This window comes from Phalacrocorax carbo, chromosome 1 (genome assembly GCF_963921805.1).
Source record: "Phalacrocorax carbo chromosome 1, bPhaCar2.1, whole genome shotgun sequence".
Taxonomy (NCBI): Eukaryota; Metazoa; Chordata; class Aves; order Suliformes; family Phalacrocoracidae; genus Phalacrocorax; species Phalacrocorax carbo.
In genome coordinates this window covers 150,270,187-150,290,053 of record NC_087513.1, presented here as the reverse complement: position 1 = coordinate 150,290,053, position 19,867 = coordinate 150,270,187, and the positions used below count along the sequence as shown (strand labels likewise).

The window sequence follows — 19,867 nt, the reverse complement described above, 5'->3', positions numbered from 1 at the left end:
ATTTTCATGCTGTAAGCACGTGCATGTAGCAGGTAAAATCAACACTCTTCTCTCACCACCAACCACCAAATTCCAGGAAAGCAACAAATACAAACCCTCCTTTTTCATTATTTTTTCATATTTGGTATAAAGTAGCCCTTATAAAGAGATTCCTTGGCTTTTGGAACCAAGTTATCTCTAAATAAACTTAAAGCTTTTCATCAGTCTGAGCTATTTGCTTCCTTCCTAGTTCAGTTTATCTCACCAGTTCAGTTTATATCATCCCTGTATCCCAATAGCAATTCCAAAACAGATTAGATTAGAAAATGAGCAACACAATACTCGACAAGATCAGCATTCACTTTACTTCATACATCAGCCACAAACAGTTCTTTACCGAACAAGAAAACAAGAATCTTAAAACAATTTCTGGATCTGTGCAATCTGAACATACTGTTTTCTCATGGTTTATCTGGATTATGAGAGGTAACAAATAATAAAGGAGAGCTGAAGAGAAAACACCTCTTACCAATCCCAGTCTTTAAAACTTTGTAGGAAATCACTAGAAGATCTGATGCTGTTCTCTCTTCCACTTTCAGTAAATTCTGACTCTAAAGAACATTTGGATAAAGAAATAGTTGTATATTCCAGTGAGCTGTCCATGTCACCTGGAATATATAAAACAATAATAATAATTTTATTTTGGTTTTGAGAAGCTGACATTAGGAAATCGACATGGGCTTATTAGAAATGCCTGCCATGTAATCATGGAGGTTTAAGAACCAAAAAAAACACTGATGCAGCCTGACAAATGAAGAATTTTGACAGCTTAAATATAGGAAGAATTATTTAGTTTTCAAACCAGGTTTGTCTTTCTGAAGTTTTACAGCATGCCTTCATATACTAATTTTTCTGTAACTGAAGCCTGATAAATACATTGTTTTACCCTGCAGTCCACACGCAGCAGCAACACGTGTTTCCCAAAGAAGCACAAAGACTTTCTAAATATTAAATGTATATGTATCTTTAAGTTAAAGCCAAATGGATGCATTATGAGGTGGTCTGCTACCAACTACTTCAAGCAGGACGTAAACGCAAAGGGGTTGGGAACCATTGTCCTAAAGCATCCTTTATGCTCTTCATGCAAATGTTAACATTCCCAGCCTAGCTCCCAGATATCACAAACCCCTGAACAAGAAATTCTACCTATTTAAAAGGAGAAAATACAAAACTACTTAAAATACATTTAGGAATTGTACAGTTTCAGTATATATTTTCCCTGGAAAAGACATCAAAGCACCATTGTTTGGTATTACCTTTGTATAGTAAGGAGCTTCCACTCTGATATTTGCTATGTAATGCTCCTGAAAGGCAGTCCTACAAGAAAGCACAGCACCACTGTAATATAGTCAGAATTTTCAGGGAAAGCATATGTTGCAATTTACTTTTAACGGTTACAACATTTTGTGACAGACCTTACTACAGACTTTGAAAAGGGAAGAGTTTTTTTTATGTGTAACTGTAAATGGCCCTCACATTAATATAAAGAGGCAAACCTATTCCCCATAGTCTAATAATGAAATATTCAGTGTTACATGTTAAAATATTTGAGACAATACAAGACACTATGAAGACAGTGTCATAAAATAAGGGCATAAAAGTAGGATTAGGTAATCATGGAAACAGTGCCATCTATCTTTACGTCTAGACTTTTTGTGTCAAGGGTTTACTGTTCTACTTTTTCCTACTAACTTGTAACTACATACTAAAAAGATGAATGACAGAAGTATTAGGGTACAAGCAAAATCAATTAAATGTACATCAGAAAAGATCAGACTGAAAGGAGGAATCATGATCTTAGTTGTTTCACTGCATCTCTCTGCTATCCTCTAAATGATCAACTGCTGTATTTCCTAGTACTTAAATACTGCTTTTTAATGAAATAACAAAACACACAAACAAATCTAGCATTTCCTTCCTTGCAAGCATTACACTTTAAAGTGTCAGTGATAGTTTTTCATTGATAACTGTTGAACGAGGAATGCCAAGGCCCACTTGGAACTAAATCTGGCAAGGGATGTTGAGAGTAACAAGGGCTGCTTCAAATACATCAGCAGTAAAAAGGAAGACTGCGGAAACTGTGGGCCCACCGCTGAACAAGGTGGGGGCCCTGGGGACACAGCATGCAGAGAAGGCGGAGTCACTGAATGCTGCCTTTGCTTCAGTCTTCACTGCTAAGGCTGGCCCCCAGGTGTCCCGGGACCCCAGGCATCCCAGCCCCCAGAGGGAGATCTGGAGAAAAGGAGAAGTCCTCCTGCTTGAGGAGGATTGGGTCAGGGATCACCTACCCAAACTGGATTCTCACAGATCCATGCGCCCCAATGGGATGCACCTGTGAGTCATATGGAAGCTGGTGGATGTTCTTGCCAAGCACCTCTCCATCATCTTTGAAAGGTTGTGGAGGACACGAGTGGTGCCTGAGGACTGGAGGAAAGCCAATGTCACTCCAATCTTCAAAAAGGGCAAGAAGGAGGACCTGGGAAACTATAGGCCAGTCAGCCTCACCTCCATCCCTGGAAAGGTGATGGAGCAGTTCATCCTGGAGGTCATCTCCAGGATGTAGAGGACAAGAAGATTACCAGAAACAGTCACACAGATTCACCAAGGGAAGATCATGCTTGGTCAACGGTATCCTGGGCTGCATTAAAAGGATTGTGGCCAGCAGGTCGAGAGAGGTTATTCTCCCCCTCTGCTCCACCCCACTGAGGCAACATTTGGAGTACTGTGTTCAGTTCTGGGCCCCCCAGTTTAAGAAGGACAGGGAACTGCTCGAGCAAGTCCAGCAGAGAGCTACCAAGATGATCAGGGGGCTGGAGCATCTCCTTTATGAGGAAAGTCTGAGAGACTTGGGTTTGTTCAGCCTGGAGAAGACTGAGGGGGGATTTCATAAATACCTGTAAATATCTAAAGGGTGAGTGTCAAGAGGATGGGACTGGACTCTTTCCAGTGGTGCCCAATGACAGGCCAAGGGGCAATGGGCACAAGCTGGAACACAGGAAGCTCCACTTAAATATGAGAAAAAACTTTCCTGTGAGGGTGCCAGAGCAGTGGCACAGGCTGCCCAGGGAGGGTGTGGAGTCCCTTCCCTGGAGACATTCAAAACCCGCCTGGACGCGTTCCTGTGCCCCCTGCTCTAGGTGTGCCTGCTCAAGGAGGGGGTTGGACAAGATGATCTCCAGACGTCCCTTCCAACCCCTACTGTTCTGCGATTCTGTGAAAATTATTTTTCTTTAAAGAAGATTTCTGTAGTTCAAAGCAGAGTATTTCCTGAGAAAAACATAGTATCTAGAGCACCACAAAATGCTACATGAGTTGCAAATCCTTCTGAAGGAACTAAAGGCAGATATATCCAGATTTTAGCTGCTAAAGCACTCAAATCTTCACCTCATATTTGGGACTGGTCCTGCTCCTAAAGTGGCTAGTCATATTTCCTCAGAAGAAAAGGCTAATTTCTGTATTCGTGTGATGATTCCCAGGACCAGCTTGATCTCTGAATCCAACTATATGTCAAGCCCAGACCTCAGCTTTCAATCTCTCCCAATCTTTGCCTGCTCACAGGTATTTTTATGACATATTACTTCCCTTACAGCGTGACTTTGAACACTGAAGGTCTGTTATCCCCTGGGTATACTAGAAGCATTTGACCCATGGAACACAGATACAAGAAAGCAACTGCAAAAAGTTGTCTCAGTGAAAGACAAATGGACTTCAGACAAAAGTAGTCACAATGCAGTTCCATCATTCATACCAGTGCGAAGAACCTGGCATTCTCTAGTGTAACATAACATTGCTTTACCTCAGCAAGTGAATGATACCCGTTTATTGCCTGGTCATTGTGGCAGTCTCTTATGAACTATGGGCTTGATTCTCCTCTGGTTGACTAGATATGGAACAATTTCCTGCTCCCTGAAAACAGAACTAATCACTTGGTTTTATGAAGACCCACAAACACTCCTGACACATTCTGAATAAGGCTACCAATTGCTGCAGCAAAAGATATATTAATTAAATGAGTTATCCTATTACATACATTTCATACATACCTAGTATACTACTTCTAAAAGGACTCGCATATTATCACGCCCAACTGGCAGTCACCAGAAGGTTTTAGGCAAAACTGAGTGCCAAGCTGCTCAGACTGTGTTTTGAGAACGCCTAAAATTTCCAGGGAAATTTCAAATTCAGATAACGATGACTCTTCAGCACTTCCACTATAGCACAGTCACAGCAGAGGAGCAGGGTTAGGGTTAGAAAGAACACACTTTACAGGCAAACTCCTAAAGTCTGTTTAGATCCCATTTTTGGCTCTCACACTGTACATGCACGTAACACCGCAGTGTTTACAACGAACTCCAAGGGAGGGGACACAGAACCCTCCCCCCGGGCACCTCAGGGACGGGACAAGGAGGAATGGCTATCCTCTCCCCGCCATCTACCTCCCCCGGCCCGCACCCCCGGCCCTCCCGTCTCACCCCCGCCGGGCCCCGCCGCTGCACAGACTGGCCGGACGGACCGAGGCCCGCCATAACGCGCCGCTCGCGCTCAAAGAAACCGCCACCGCCCGCAGGCGGCCGGCGCATGCGCATGAGGCGGTGGGGGACGGGCGGAGCGCAAGCGCAGACGCTCCCACCGTGCCGGCGGGAAGGAGCGAAGCGGGGGATGCTCCTCTCCCCGCGGGCAGAACAGTACCCGCCCCGGCCGCCCTCTCCTGCTGCCTGCGGAAGCGGGGAGGGGGGGCTAGGCCTCAGCCTCACACCACCAGCCAAAGCCTTTTGTTACAGTGTAATGCTTTTGTACTCCTACTGTCCTCAAAAAACAAACAAACAAACAAAATACCTTAAAGCTTAGTACATTACCTATTTCCAACTTACCAACTGTAATTAGTTGCCTTGAAAAAACCCTGATAACGCCACCACTGAGCTGCAGTAGAAGTCTAAAACCCACTGCATTTATTCATGCAGTTGCCAGAATCACAGAACAGTAGGTGTTGGGAAGGGACATCTGGAGATCATCTTGTCCAAACCCCCCGCTTGAGCAGGGACACAGGAACGCGTCCAGGTGGGGTTTGAATGTCTCCAGGGAAGGAGACTCCACACCCTCCCTGGGCAGCCTGTGCCACTGCTCTGGCACCCTCACAGAAGTTTTTTCTCATGCTCGGAAAGAACTTCCTGCATTACAACTTGTGCTCGCTGCCCCTTGGCCTGTCATTGGGCACCACTGAAAAGAGTCCCTTTCCAGGGATGGAGGTGAGGCTGACTGGCCTATAGTTTCCCAGGTCCTCCTTCTTGCCCTTTTTGAAGATTGGAGTGACATTGGCTTTCCTCCAGTCCTCAGGCACCACTCGTGTCCTCCACAACCTTTCAAAGATGATGGAGAGGTGCTTGGCAAGAACATCCACCAGCTCCCATATGACTCACAGGTGCATCCCATTGGGGCGCATGGATCTGTGAGAATCCAGTTTGGGTAGGTGATCCCTGACCCAATCCTCCTCAAGCAGGAGGACTTCTCCTTTTCTCCAGATCTCCCTCTGGGGGCTGGGATGCCTGGGGTCCCAGGACACCTGGGGGCCAGCCTTAGCAGTGAAGACTGAAGCAAAGGCAGCATTCAGTGACTCCGCCTTCTCTGCATGCTGTGTCCCCAGGGCCCCCACCTTGTTCAGCAGTGGGCCCACAGTTTCCGCAGTCTTCCTTTTTACTGCTCATGTATTTGAAGAAGCCCTTGTTACTCTCAACATCCCTTGCCAGATTTAGTTCCAAGTGGGCCTTGGCATTCCTCATTGCATCACTGCATACCCTGAGAGCAAGTTTTAAAAGCTAGACCGACCTTGCCACATATGTGAACTACAGTAATTCAATTGTGCAGTGAGATCAGAGAAGCCTTGCCACAGCTGATAAACATATAGAGAAGGTAGCAGTAGCAGTGGTCTATGCAGCAGTGGGCATTTCAGGTAACGTCCCACTGCCAGTTAGATAGTTCAGTGAAAACAAAGTAATTTAGAAATATTCTATATACAAGAAAATCAGTACACTTCTCTAGCAAAATATCAAAACAGTGAAGAATTACTCTCTAGAGTTCAGGTACTGAAGTGCTGTTCCAAGACTTCAGACAGCACTAACGAGCACCTAGCTGCTAGCTCCCTCAGCCTGCTTTCTGCAGATCCAAATAGCAAGTTTCAAAGGCCTTCAGTTTACTGACCAGCAATTATCACCTAGAATTTGCATATTCAAAGTAGAGATCTATGAGAGCAGGAAGCCATATTATGCAAGTTTTTCTTTTTTAAACAAACCAGAGTGAAGACAAGACATTTATTTTAACAAGACTAAGATTTAATTTTTAAAATTTGACATTTAATACAAATATGTCAGGATAACACAAATACACCTGAAATATGCCAGTGTCTGAACTTTTTAACATGCAAAAAATCAATTAGAACACATAAAAACCCCAACTATAAGCTTTAATTTTACATTTATACATCAGAAGAGTCCATTTTAAGAAGTTGAAATAATTAGTCAATAATATCTAAATACTGATTTATAACTGCTAGAACATCTGTATACTCAAAGCAATAATTCTATATTTGCCCACAGTCTGTAATCACAATTCTTCCATTTACTAGCCCTTTAGGAGAACCAAAGGATTCCATCTTTTTCACAACATCCATTCCATCTTTCACAAACCCAAATACTACATGCTTGAAGTCCAAGTGTTCTGCTTTTTTAAGTGTTATGAAAAACTGAGAATTATTTGTATCCCTGCCCTTATTTGCCATTGACAACAATCCAGGACCGGTGTGTTTCACTTCAAAATTCTCATCTTCAAATGATGTTCCATAAATTGACCGTCCACCTGTTCCATCATGGTTAGTTATATCACCTCCCTTAAAAAAAAAAACAAATGGGGTGGAGAGACAACAGCATTAATTTACAAGTCCCAAAACAAACCAACAGCACACTTCCTTTCCCTTTCAACAGTAAAGACTTTGCTTTGGAAGAACTCATTCTTAGTCTTCGCAAGTACTGTATTTACTTAGATAGAAGGCTTCCCAGCTTCAGCAGTTTTTTTTCATGGGAATAGAAGCAGTAGTGGAAAGTTTATCCCTTGTTTGTTCTGAACACAGCATTTCATCCTCCTGCTGCACACAGTGACTGCTCCTCTAGGCCTGTCTTTCCCACAGCCTGCTTCCTGCATCACTTGGCCCTGACAGCTCAAACCTGCATTATCTCATTGAAGATTAGATAATCTGTCCTTGCTTAGTCCCTGCAGGCACAGAATTGATCTCCTGAAAAAGGTTAAGGTACCAGCGGTGAGCAATTTCTTGCTTTTGTGCAGGCAGCAGTTTCTGCCACATTACTGCATGCTTAGGAGAGCTGCTACTGCTAGCAAGCAGTGCCTTTTGTCTTTCCGCAAGGCAAAAAGCCTCTGGCTCCTGATTATTTGACTATATACATAAAGGTGACAGTATAGGTTACCATATCTTTGAAGGAAAGCCTTAATTCTCATTGAAAGGCTTCTCACTGTACCCAGAGAAAGTTCAGGCAAAGAAGAGCAAGCCTAGAATATACTCATATCATGTGATAAAAGCTTGCTTTCTGTCAGGGTTCACAAGGTGCAGTTAACTGTTTTAAGAAAGTGTCCCATAAGGATGTGGAACATCCCAAAACAAGCTTAAACCCTAAATAAGCAATGCTGCTTTCCTTATCAGAAAGGCACAAAGTTTTAACAAAAAAAGCCATAAAGGGCATCCTTCAGACACAGGTGATACGTAAATCAAGAGACTGGATAATTTTATGTTCTGTTGACAAGCCATTCACATATTACTGTCTACTTCTGAGTTTGGAGAAGGTTGTGCCTTGTCTTCAGAAATACAGCGACATGCAGGAGCATTAGTGTAGTGTGTAAGGAAGTTGGTTCATTCTGCCTGTTACAAGTCACTAAGATGCACCAAGAATTTTAGGAAAGGAAAGGTCTGAGCCTTCAATCAATCTCCTTAGCCTTCAGCGTTCATGAAGAACTAGCTAGTGCTACCAAATGCACAGAGGTTTAAAACCACTGCCTACACAGGGGTTCAGATGCACTGCAGGCTGACACTCTTGGTGAAAAATCTGAGTATTTTAAGGAACAGGCCACTGCATGATAATGAGATCTAGAAAACTTTTTAGATGGAAACATAAGCATCTAATGTATTTTAAAGTGCACATTATCTGAAACACAAAATGTACTTTAAAATGTAAAAGAAGCCTGGAACGTTAAGTGTTCTTAGCAAGTGAGCACACAGAAGTTCCTCTCTGTAGAGAGGAGGCTGAATGGTAGTTTTGGGAACCCCTACTTTCTTTGCTGTTCCTGATCAGCAACAGGCCCCTTGTCCATTTTAAGAGGAGGTCTCTATCTCTGTTTTTTCCTTCCACACCAACATGGCAGGAGTAGTTAACACTAAAAGCATCAGGCAGCTGGCAGACACAGGTAAAAAGCATTTGGCTTAGGGCAGCACATGCTGCTTGCACCACTTCGTATCTCCTTGTAGGGAAAGGGCAGATGAGAGTATTTTGCACATGGGACTCATGCTGCCAACAAGAACGTGCTACCCTGTAGAAGCGATTGTTTGAGGTGCCATTGTTAGCCAAGATGCATCTCATTCTCTCAGTGAAGGGTCTTCCTGATATGCTTACCTGACACACAAAGCCAGTGACTATTCGGTGAAAACTGGAGTTCTTGAATCCAAATCCTTTCTCTCCTGTGCACAAGGCCCTGAAATTTTCTGCAGTTCGAGGGACAATATTTGAGAACAGCTCCATAGTTATGTGTCCTAAAGGTTCATCATCAGCAGAAACTTCAAAATACACAACAGGGTTGGTGTCCTTTGACAGTCCTGCTGCCAGAGATAAGTGTCCCTTCTGTAGTTCTGACAAGCTTAGCTGGCATTCTTCAAACCTCCTCTTGAAAGAGTTAGCCATTTCTTGGCTTTTAAATCTGACTGCAAGTTGTTCTATTTTTACTTCACCATCTGAAAATAAATCCAAGAACAGGTTTCTTTAGTTCAATTCAGTATAATCAGAAACTAACAGCTTTCATCTTATATAATCTGCAGGGAAAAACACGCCACAGAAACTATAGACCACCTAGGGAAAAACAAACACACAAAACAAAAGCCACCCAAAACACTCACCAGCGTAATCGGTGGCTGTCCAAATTAAAGCGTTGCTTGATGTATCAGAAGGCACCAAGTTCATTTCCTTGGTGATGACATGGTTTGCACAGACTTTAAGAACTTGGTCCCTTCTCATGAGGACTCTATAGTATTTCTTCTGTGTATGGAAGAGGATCTTTATCTCTCCCACACCACGCTCCTTCCACTGAGTAGCATCTCTGTCCCATCTATAAAGTTTTGCCCTCTCTTTGAAGATAATTTCTTCATCTTCTTCTCCAGATTTTACCTCAACCTAAAACACAGCAGAGTACCTGTCAGTTCCCAGAGCGCTGCTGTCACCAACGATAATAGTCTCACACACACTTATGATTCTGACATATTACAATGGAAGATTACCCAATGCGTTCCCTTCTCTAACACCGTATTTGTCACACACCAAAATAAGTAAAACGTTGGACTTTAACATTTTGAAAAGGCTAAACAAATTCCACTGTTTGAGATTAATTATAGCACTGCAATACTACTATGCCATGCTGCATATGGTTTTTGGTGGGTGTTCATTGATTTTTTGCTTTGGGGTTTGGTTTTTTTTGTTTGGTTGAGTTTATTTTGGTGTGGGGGTTTTGGTCTGTTGGTGTTTCCCACCTCCACCCCACCCCCCTTAAAAAACACTATCAAGCATTCTGGCAAGTTTCCCAGGGAAGTTTCAGGTTTGCTGAATGACACACGTACTGAGAAGTGAAGCTGTAGTACTATTACTGTTCCAGCTGCTACCTCTTGAGCATTGTTAAAGAACCTGATATTTGCGTTTGAACAGAACAAACGCCAACTGAGTATAACAAACCAATGCCTGACAGCCATATCTCCTCCTCGCTTTATGTATGCATATTACTGGCCTCTAACCTCCTTTAGTTAACACATCTGAAGATAACGAACACGCAAGAGTACTGGAGAAATTTGTGATAAACGACTATTTGTGGAGGGAGAAACGAGACTGAGGAGAAGCAGCACATAAGGGAAGAAAGAAAATCACAGAAGTCATGACATGCAGATGAGCAAAGGCATTCAAAATTATGAAGAAGGTGGTTGAAGGCATGTTAAAAACTACGTCAGATTTGCTGTTCAAATTAAAGGACACTGCATACTGTTTATTTGTGCTCTATTTGTCTTGCTTAATAGTTACAGTAATCTATACTTCAATTATATTTATAGGAAAGCCAGATGATATGACTATAACATCAGAAAAGTTTGGAATGGTTATTAGGCACACTAAGGCTAAACACCAAATCAAGACGTGAACAACTGTGTGAAGCCTCACTCAGGAAGTTGTAAGGCTACCTTCCAAGTTGAAGGTTCTCCTGCTTCTTGAAAAACAATTTATTTTCAAACTTACAAAGTCCGTTCCCTTGGCCTTCAGGTGAGGTTAATTGTACTACACCTTTATTGCTTAGCAATTCTAGAAATCTCTTGCCTAGCTTAGAGTAAAAATTTTAAGTTGGCACAGCTGTCACAGAACTCACAGCTACAAAGCCACAGCTGAGTTGTATTAGCACTAACAGTTGCTTAGTTCCCCACCCGCCCCTTGGTTTTCAACTGTGCTGTAATGAATCAGTTTTAGCTTTTACAGGCCATGTGTACAAATGTGCATACCGATCAACACTCAGTCAGGGTATAATGAAATAAACTCTGAAGATTTTAACTGATGCACCAGACACTTCCCCAGTGCTAGGCTGTACTAGGATTTAAAACAGGTTTCTAAACAGGCAGTGCAAGAATTACAGAACAAAGCACACAACACAGAAAGCAGAGTTAGTTAAGCAAAGCATTAAAAAAAAAAAAACTTGCTGTGTTACCACATATGCTTATCTTAACGTTGTTCTATACACCAGAAGTCCCCTTACCTCTGGTAAGGACACAATGGGCTCAAAGTGGATATCATCACTATGTACCACCTCATCATCACTACCACCTTCCTCTTCATCTGCTTTACGGGCTGTCTCTCCGAACACAGCTGCTCCTGTATTCGCCCATTTGAAGTTTTTATCTACAATTAAGATATTCACATTTCAAACTCTGTGTAGTTTTTTTTCTTCCAGACAAAAACTTGCAAAAACTGTTAACTGATCGATCAGTAGAAATTTGGTGCACAAAAAAGGTACATTGTATGAAGCCGAAGTCCAGCTGAGTGTCTGTCTCAGACTAGTTCAACTCACCTTTTGAGCCAAAAGCAAAGTCTCCAGAGTTTTTGGAAGCCAGATCTGCAAATGACAAGCCTGCAGTATTGCCGAAACCAAATGAGATGGTTCTGTTTTCTATCAAATAAGAGGAGAAAGTCAAAGTTTTTTCTCTTTCTTAAAGAAAATGTGTTTAATGCTATGTAGTCACAAAACTAAACTGGAGAAGTCTCTAGAGTATTTCTCCCTTCCAATTACATTTAAAGTTTGCATGCCATTTGTCATGACAGTCATTTATTACGGTTTTAGAAAACTGGCTCAAGACTGTGTGAGACTTTCAGCACGCTACTTCTGTGAAGAACTACAGAGCTCTAATAAGTATTCATGTGGTATTTAACAGTAAACTAATGAGAGTACATCATATATAAATTATACATCAGACACTAGCATTACTCTGTAGTAGTGCCACACCAGAATCTGATGTATATGCTTATTTTAACTCCCAGTCATGTTTTTACTAGATTGGTGCTCACGCTTCTAATTCAGTATCAGTACTGCTTCTCTGCAAGGCAGCAGCTATATTAGCTAAATTCAACTTCAGAAAAGCATACTTAAGTTCCTACAAAAAACCTGACCATACCCCTGGCCCTACCTTGTGTTGACTCTGAACAGTCCGAATCACTTTTTTTAGTTGACAAGTCTACAGGTTTGTCATCAGCTCCTGACAGAGTCTGTGATACATGCACGGTTTCTGTGGTAGAATCTGGTTCTTCACTGTTGGTAGCTGACTGGACAAACACATCACCAGTTGATGGAGTAGGTACTTCCTCCTTGCTGGTACAGACTAAGTCAGTTGAGCTTGTAACCTCGTTCTCCTGAGATTAATAAAAAAACCCAAAGTAATAAGCAAATAAGCTGCAAGAGCCTGGTATTCAAACCACCTCCTCAGGAGACCAAGAACAGTCATTTTAGAAAAAACAAGAATAAGAAAAATTGTTGTTGTAAGCTTCCTGAAGCTTTTCATTACACTTAAGACATACTGGACATTAACTTTCAAAAGACTGAAGTATCTCTGAAGTAGCATGCTTTCAAAAAAAATACTATTGCTTTCTGAAATCAATGAGTCCTTGTATATACACGAGGAGTGATTTTACTAGCCAAAGCAGTTTATACATTACGGGAACAGCTGCACCTCCTTTCCCCTTCCCAAGGAATTTAATATTTAAGCTTCCATTTCAGTGCTGGCAAAGACTTGAGGCACAGCCACAAAGGAGTCAAATAGTTTTTCACCACTGGATGTTTTATAGTTCTCACAAGGTGAAATAATTGTACAAGTTTAATAATAAAAAGTTTAGTAAAGAGGTAGTTCTTACTTTTGTTCCTTGAATTTTAACTTCTGCCTGAAAGTCTTCTGGACTGTCATCCTCGGTATCACTGCTGACGTCACAGACAGATGTAGAAGGAACCTGCAGAGTTTCTGCTTTAGCCTTCTCCTCAGGAGCCGGTTCCTTTTCCCAAGCAGTAATACGTTCTCTTTCATTGTCAAATTCACTTTTTCCTGTGATGCCTACTGCAAAGAATAAAAATCAGTGGAGAACAGCTGGGAAGGCAGTTAAATACTGAAGTATTTTTGGCATCTACATTATAAAACAACCTCATGACAGCCAGAGCAACCTGAACTAAGACTTTAAGAGTTTTTCAAGTAGCATTACTGTTTGAACAGTAGAAGTGAAGACTAACTTAACTCTACTTGGGGTAACTAGAATTGGAATTTCATTGTACTTGGTTTTTCTATTGCCATCAGGGAATTTCCATGCAATGATGAAAAGTTCAATATTGCAACTGCCACTACTACTACCTTCCTTCAACATTTGCTCATATTTTAGACAGCTTAATATACACCACCTCTTCTTACCACATATCCTCAAAAAAACCCCAAACTTCACTTCTAGAAGTATTTACCCAGATTTTCAGTTATGCACACTGAAGTCTGAGGTACAGCCAAAGTAGACATAAACACAAGCAGCAAATCCAGTCTTCTACAGCTGTGTTTTTAGTATAAGGGCTAAGATTTTTTAAAAATTGAACAGTATTAACTCATAAGCTTAATTTAAACTATCTGCAGAAGTAGCAAGCATTCACAAGTGTAGACAACTTTTGCCTTGTACAGTATCGTGCCAAGCTGAATTCTTCACATTCAGAAGAAGGAGCTCAAGGTAGGAAAACACTTTGATGTTCTTGTTTAGAGGCCACCTGAAGTGTACATTTCTCGTTCTGGTACCACTTTACTGTTAAGCAACAGTTCAACATAATGAGCTTAAAGCTGTATTTTGAGATGCAGCTTTTCTAATCCCAGCAACAGCGCTTCCAGAAACTATCTCAGGAAACAAAATTAGTCTCAGTGCCCAAGTGTCCTTCAGATTTAGAGCTTGTATTTCAGTGTATAAGAAGTCTTAAGTGTTGTGTTTTAGGACATACCTTTTACAGGATCTTGCAGTTTCTTCTTTTGTGAACTGCTGGGATACAGTCTTCCATTAAGTTTCTTAACAGCTGTTTCATAGTCTTCATCTTAAACACAGGAAACAAGCGTAAGTTCTCAGGCATCCTCCAAGTACAAAGAAGTCTGCTTCCGACTCACAAGCCTAGCACGCATGCATAACTTCTGCTTGTGCTTTAAGAGTTCCACAGGTCAGGAATTAAGCTTTCACTTCCTGTTTTGCATATTGTGTTTCAGTGTGCTGTTGACACTTCTCAGCCTAAATTGTTACAGATGTGTGGCACGGGTTTTGTTTTCAGAAATTTCTTATCGCGTGAATTTATTAAGAATATCAGTAAACAAAACTGGGAAGGGAGACTGAAGATCTTATATTCATACTGGCAAGCTTGGATATTTGTGGGAGGAGACTTGTGGTCTCCCACCCGCTGCTGAATACAGTGCTTCAGAACTTCCATTTAACATATTTGCTGCTGAATAAAGAGTAATTTAGTTGCATACAAGATTTCATATAAAATATTTCCAGCTTTACTGTTAGGAATTTGCCTTAGAAGAAAAATAAGCCATGAGTCTAGCATTTAGGGTACCTGAGCATGTTCCTTTTTGATAAAGGCTGCCTTGTATTTGTCTCTAAAACCAGTTAGAGAAGTAAGCCTCTTGCTCAAATGAGACTAGGCTCAAACATCCAATTATTTAGTCTTACATAATCAACTGCATTAGTAATGTCAGTGTCAACACCCATAAGACACCAATACAAATTCCCTTTAGTCGTTCCTGGGCCTCCATTGTATTATTCTGTCTTGAAGACCTAAGTGTACATCTTTGGCCATAAGAAAGATGACAGGATTATTTCCCATTGGTCCAAACAAAAAGATTTGAGTGTCTAATGGTTCTCATCGTATTCATAGAATCTCTCAAGCTGAAAGGGACCCAATAAGGATCATTGAGTCCAGCTCCCTGCTCCTCACTGGACTACCTAAAACTAAATCATGTGACTACAAGCATCATCCACATGCTCCTTGAACTGACAGGCTTGGTGCTGTGACCACTGCCCTGGGGAGCCTGTTCCAGTGATCCATCACCCTCTCCATGAGGAACCTTTTCCCAACGTCCAATCTGAACTTCCCCCGATGCAGCTTCATTCTGTTTCCCTGTGTCCTATCCCTGGTCACCAGAGAGAGGAGATCCGCACCTCCCCCTCCGCTGCCCCGCTTGAGGAAGCTGTAGACTGCAACGAGGTCACCCCTCAGCCTTCCCCTCTCCAAGCTGAACAAACCAAGTGACCTCAGCTGCTCCTCATAGTCTGTCCCTCATGGCCTTTCACCATCTTGGTCATCCTCCTCTGGACACACTAATAGTCAGATGTCCTTCTCACACTGAGGTGCCCAAAACTGTACACAGTGCTCAAGGTGGGGTCACACCAGTGCAGTGTATTACACCCTTTCCCCACAAAAAGGTGACACAAATATCAACTTTGACACGCCTTACCATCATCCTCGTCACTCACGTATCCAGGCTTATTCTTGTAACAGAAGAATGTTGAAGGCAGCTTGAGAAAGCCAGCAAGAGCTCTCTGTTCAGGGGTAGGTGTTAACTCGTAAACTATTATAACTTCATCAGATGGAAGATCATCTTCGGACACTGTCATCTTCTCAGCTTTTTATAGAAATTGAACAAACCATTAAAACGGAGTAATTTCAGAACAGGGAATAACATTAACCCCACAATGCCATTATTACAGAACTGAATTAATTCTAAGGGAGTTAGAAATACATTTAAAGCCTACCTATTTTTCTGTTGATCCCCAGGAAACAAAAGTCAAGCTTACATGATGCTACAACAAAGCATCCCATTAAAAACAGAAGAAATTCTAACCTGCGTGCCCAGCTACAGCCTGTTCTCTTGCCTTTGAAATTCAAGTATCAGAACAGGAACAGGCCTACATCTTTATATTGTTACAAGGTTTATTTAATTAAGTCCTCACATCAAATAAAATACAACTATGGAGAAGAGGGATATAGGTGTCATCTAGAAATAGAGGTAAACTTCAGGCCTGAAAAATAAAGTGAAGTAGTCTACAGGAACATGTCCTACTGAATTGCTTAGAGTGCTTTAAGTTCTGGAAAATATTAAACAAATGAACAGAACTTATTTCAGATTACCTATGGGAAATCTGAGCTTTTTATTACCTAATCTCAATTTACCATAATAGCCATTGCTGAAATTTATGTTACAGAAGTCGTAATCTTCAGTTCCATCTTGTTAAACAATAAAAAAATATTGCTTTCAGCCTATTTATAGCTAGCTTTTCCAGTAAGGACAAATACCATTATCAATTTTATTATATAGCTTTCTCTCCTTCAACATTACATTGTCCATTCCATTTATATTGAAAAAAAAGAAGTGCATAATCAACGGTTAAAGCTGAAAGCACAGCCTAGAGCAAACTGCATAAAATCATATGGCTATAAGAACAAGCAGACAGATTTGGAAACAAAGATTTGAGTTTATTATGAAAGAATGGAAGCAAAGCAGGAGCATATACCGGTTTAAGCATCATGTGTTGTTTGGCTGGGGTTTTCTTTGTTTGGGTTGGGGTTTAGCATTGTTTTGAGAGGTTAGGTTTGGGGGTAAAGGTGTGAGAAAAATTTGTTAACTGTATAAGAATTACTCCATAAGCACATCAATATCCATGCATCAGCTGTTTCTAAAAACAATTTTATTGCATTACGAAATCAACTTAGTTAACATTCTCCTGTTTTGAGTTAAACTAGTCAGAATTTGAACACTGATTTTCCTGCTCATGGAATTCAATATTCATTACTGCAAGAGGAGACAAGGACAGAAGAGACATGGAACGTTTATAGACATTCTCCTTGATCCTCTGACACAACTGAGACTAAAATACATCTGCTTTTCAGAAGTAGTTTTCCCACTAGTATCTTCCAGTAGATTAAGAGCAATATAAAGGATAGGAGAGTGGAAGCAAAATCCAAATTACTAGTTCAAATATAAGTTGTTTTTTGAAGTGTTCCCTCCCAACCTTTGCCCCAGTTGACACTCACTTTGATTACAAAATAATCATTTCAGGCATTCATATACCAGATTGTAGCTTAAACCCATTATCAGCACATAGTCTTGTAGAATAATCCTTTTTGCTCACTTTTTTATATCTCAATAGCTCTTCTGAGCCTGTATAAAGCAAATGTAGGACAAAATTCTTGAAAAGCAAATTTCTAAGTTCATACCACAACAGCAGGCTATAGGTCTTTTTATATATTTTCTCAGATTCTTACACAAAATCCTCACTAACCCTAGCTGATTTAAGAATTAGGAGTACATCTAGTACTGTGTTAGTAAGATATGTAGGTATCCTGCACATTAGCATGTGTTCTATTCACTCAGATTTACTCAGTCCAATTGAGACACTTGCTTAAGCTTGCACCAAGATCACCACAGAAGTTTACGTGTGGAGTATTTAGTCTTACAGCCATTTAAGGCTACAGCAAAAAAAAAAGATAGCTTTCCTTAGAATCAAAGAATTTTCAAAAATGTATCTTCAACAACAACAACAAAAAATTCCAAAGTCAATCAGGTAAGTGGTAAAAGTGTGTGCTTCCTTTACCCTGAGCAGTATAAAGCTAGCTAGAAGACCCTGGCAACAGAGGATACAGTCCATTGTATTCAACAGAGCATTCCCAAACAGTTATCATGCAGTCTCTTTCAGTAGCCTTTGTGCAAAGTCGCAGAATAAGAGAAATACATTAAAAAGTCACTTCATATTAATCCATGGGTAAAGTTCTCCACAAAGCTGATCTATCAAGCACTGGATTAAGGTTCTAGAGTTCCAAACGTCCACTCAAAGTGACAAAGGTGTTCAACAACAAAAATTAAGATTACGACACAGTTTGCCCTCAGAATATTACGACTGAGCAAGATGTTCACTGGTTAAGTCAGTTTCTACTCACCCTACCCCCAAGAAAGTTAAGTTGTCTTATGAAAAAAATGCTACAAATAGCTTAAATATATCTTCACAGGCAGTGATGAAAGAGAGCCATGCATATATAAAACATATTTTTAAATGACTTGGTTTTGCGATAGTAGAACTTTCTACCCAGGGGAAAAAAATCCATACAAAACACTGTTAGTATATGGAAGGAACAAAATAAAGAACAATACCACGCACAACAGTTCTTTTCTCTGGCGTATTCTGTTATTTGCTTTTGTTTCAAATGACATTAAGACCAGGTAGGCCTAAATATCTAGTTAGTCACAATACTGATTTTTTTCTTTTTTATGCATACAGCAGTGTATATCTTCTGGATATAAAGAGAAATCACCAGAGTTTAAAGCTTAATGCATGTAACTGATACAGTAACATGCAACTGACATAACTGTGATTCAGACTTGTAAAGCATTTATAAAGAGTTCATGACCTGATCTGAGAAAAACTTAAGTGCTTTTACATGGAGGTGCAGAACTCCTATGAGGTTAAATTTCTTTCAAATGTTGCTCTAGCACAACTCAAGCTGCCCCCCGAAAGGCGTTCCCCATGAGAAAGTCTCAGCTTATATTTACATTGGGTAGGCTTGAAAACCTAATTTAGAAAGGACTTCTCAAAGTCATTTACTATTAAGGCAGAGCTCAAAAAAAGCCACACTAAAGACAGTTATCAACTGTAAATAAATCATTAAGTATATAATCATATCCTAGTTATCAGAAAAGTAGAAGTAAAGAACAGCTTGAAGTACCAGAAAGGCATATTTTGTTTGGTTGATTTTTTTTTTTAAATACAGTCACACCCATCCTCACACACCCCCAATATAAAAACAGGATCAATTTGAGGTAGCAGAAGTTCTTGCATGTATGCATTGGCACAGAAGGTTTAATTACATCCCATTACGGACATTGCATGATGAAAATAAAACTAAATCCTTAATAAACTCCACGCACAAGGATGCCTAAAAACACAGAACAGTTAACTTCAGATCATATATACCGAACACGAGTTCAGAGTTTAAATAAGAACAACTTCTCTAGAAACACAATTTGGGGAAAATGGTGCTGGGAATGACATTTTGACATTTTTGAACAATGTCAGACACTAACATTAGAAGACTGTCTTGCATACACTAGAATAAAAATTTGCTTACTAAAATGTGTTGAACTGTGTAAGCTGAGTATGCTTACAGCAAGCATACCTGCAAGAAGCACTGTTAGCAACATCTTGTAATCAGCTGTAACAGTTTTGCTTCCAGGTTCTGAATGTAAACAAATGGGTTATTCAACAGAAGTTTTCTGACCATAAGGTGGTGGACTTCGTATTATACGTAAAGTATATAGACATAAGCGGTAGCTAAGGAGTTGGCTTTCTCAATTCTGTGTGCTCCTTGTTCTTAAAAGTGCAACAGTTTAACGTATTGATCATCAGGAAACAGAATTAAACATTTCCAACAGACAGGCTAAATACATTCAAGCGTTTTACTGGGTAACCTGGCTTACCGGATGAACTATCTTGAGATCTTTGAGCCTATTTCACTGAAGCGGAAGACCTCAGGTACTAAGATTCTCTAAAACCATCAGGAGAATTTAAAGGCTTTAGAAAAGGGGAATTTTAGCAATCCAATGTGCATGTTCAGTAAAACTCTGAGAAGTGTAAGGCAGATACCTCAGAAAATCAGGCAACCAGAAGCCAAAAGCTTAAACAGGGCCATCCATTGAGCTAGCTCATATTAACATACTAAGGGCAAGAGACATTCGCCAACAGGACAAATGCAGTAGTCAGACACACGACTAAGTATTCTTCTCCAGCATGCATGTTAATTATAAGGATTACTGAGCCAACTGCTTTGCCACGGTTGGGTTACTGTCCATGCCTGCTAAAGTGTTTCCATCACACATTCAGTGCAGTATGTAAATACCTTTACTATCAGGTTGCAAGGAAGATGTACTTGTCCAAAAGGCCATTGGATTAGATTTAAAAAGATTAAAATTAAATCCTAAAAAAATAAA

The 19,867-nt window shown here is 40.6% G+C and overlaps 2 protein-coding genes across 5 annotated transcripts in view; both read right to left on the bottom strand.

The window, feature by feature from the left end:
• CCDC138 (coiled-coil domain containing 138) overlaps nucleotides 1-4,611 on the bottom strand; it is a 37,913-nt gene extending 33,302 nt beyond the window's left edge. For 2 of the 3 annotated variants that reach the window (XM_064439707.1, XM_064439721.1), the window contains exons 1-3: nucleotides 4,512-4,611; nucleotides 1,296-1,356; nucleotides 509-647 (exon numbers count right to left, since the gene is read on the bottom strand). In XM_064439707.1, coding sequence (XP_064295777.1) covers nucleotides 509-647; nucleotides 1,296-1,356; nucleotides 4,512-4,565 — 254 coding nt within the window. In that variant the 5' untranslated portion in view covers nucleotides 4,566-4,611. Of the gene's footprint in view, nucleotides 1-508; nucleotides 648-1,295; nucleotides 1,357-4,082; nucleotides 4,195-4,511 lie in introns of all 3 variants that reach the window. The other variant, XM_064439714.1, reaches the window with a different exon arrangement.
• Nucleotides 4,612-6,343: 1,732 nt separating this feature from the next.
• RGPD4 (RANBP2 like and GRIP domain containing 4) overlaps nucleotides 6,344-19,867 on the bottom strand; it is a 33,664-nt gene continuing 20,140 nt past the window's right edge. Inside the window, exons 21-29 of one of the 2 annotated variants that reach the window (XM_064439698.1) lie at nucleotides 15,344-15,511; nucleotides 13,840-13,929; nucleotides 12,735-12,928; nucleotides 12,014-12,236; nucleotides 11,401-11,499; nucleotides 11,089-11,231; nucleotides 9,206-9,479; nucleotides 8,709-9,043; nucleotides 6,344-6,919 (exon numbers count right to left, since the gene is read on the bottom strand). In XM_064439698.1, coding sequence (XP_064295768.1) covers nucleotides 6,614-6,919; nucleotides 8,709-9,043; nucleotides 9,206-9,479; nucleotides 11,089-11,231; nucleotides 11,401-11,499; nucleotides 12,014-12,236; nucleotides 12,735-12,928; nucleotides 13,840-13,929; nucleotides 15,344-15,511 — 1,832 coding nt within the window. In that variant the 3' untranslated portion in view covers nucleotides 6,344-6,613. Of the gene's footprint in view, nucleotides 6,920-8,708; nucleotides 9,044-9,205; nucleotides 9,480-11,088; nucleotides 11,232-11,400; nucleotides 11,500-12,013; nucleotides 12,237-12,734; nucleotides 12,932-13,839; nucleotides 13,930-15,343; nucleotides 15,512-19,867 lie in introns of both variants that reach the window. The other variant, XM_064439689.1, reaches the window with a different exon arrangement.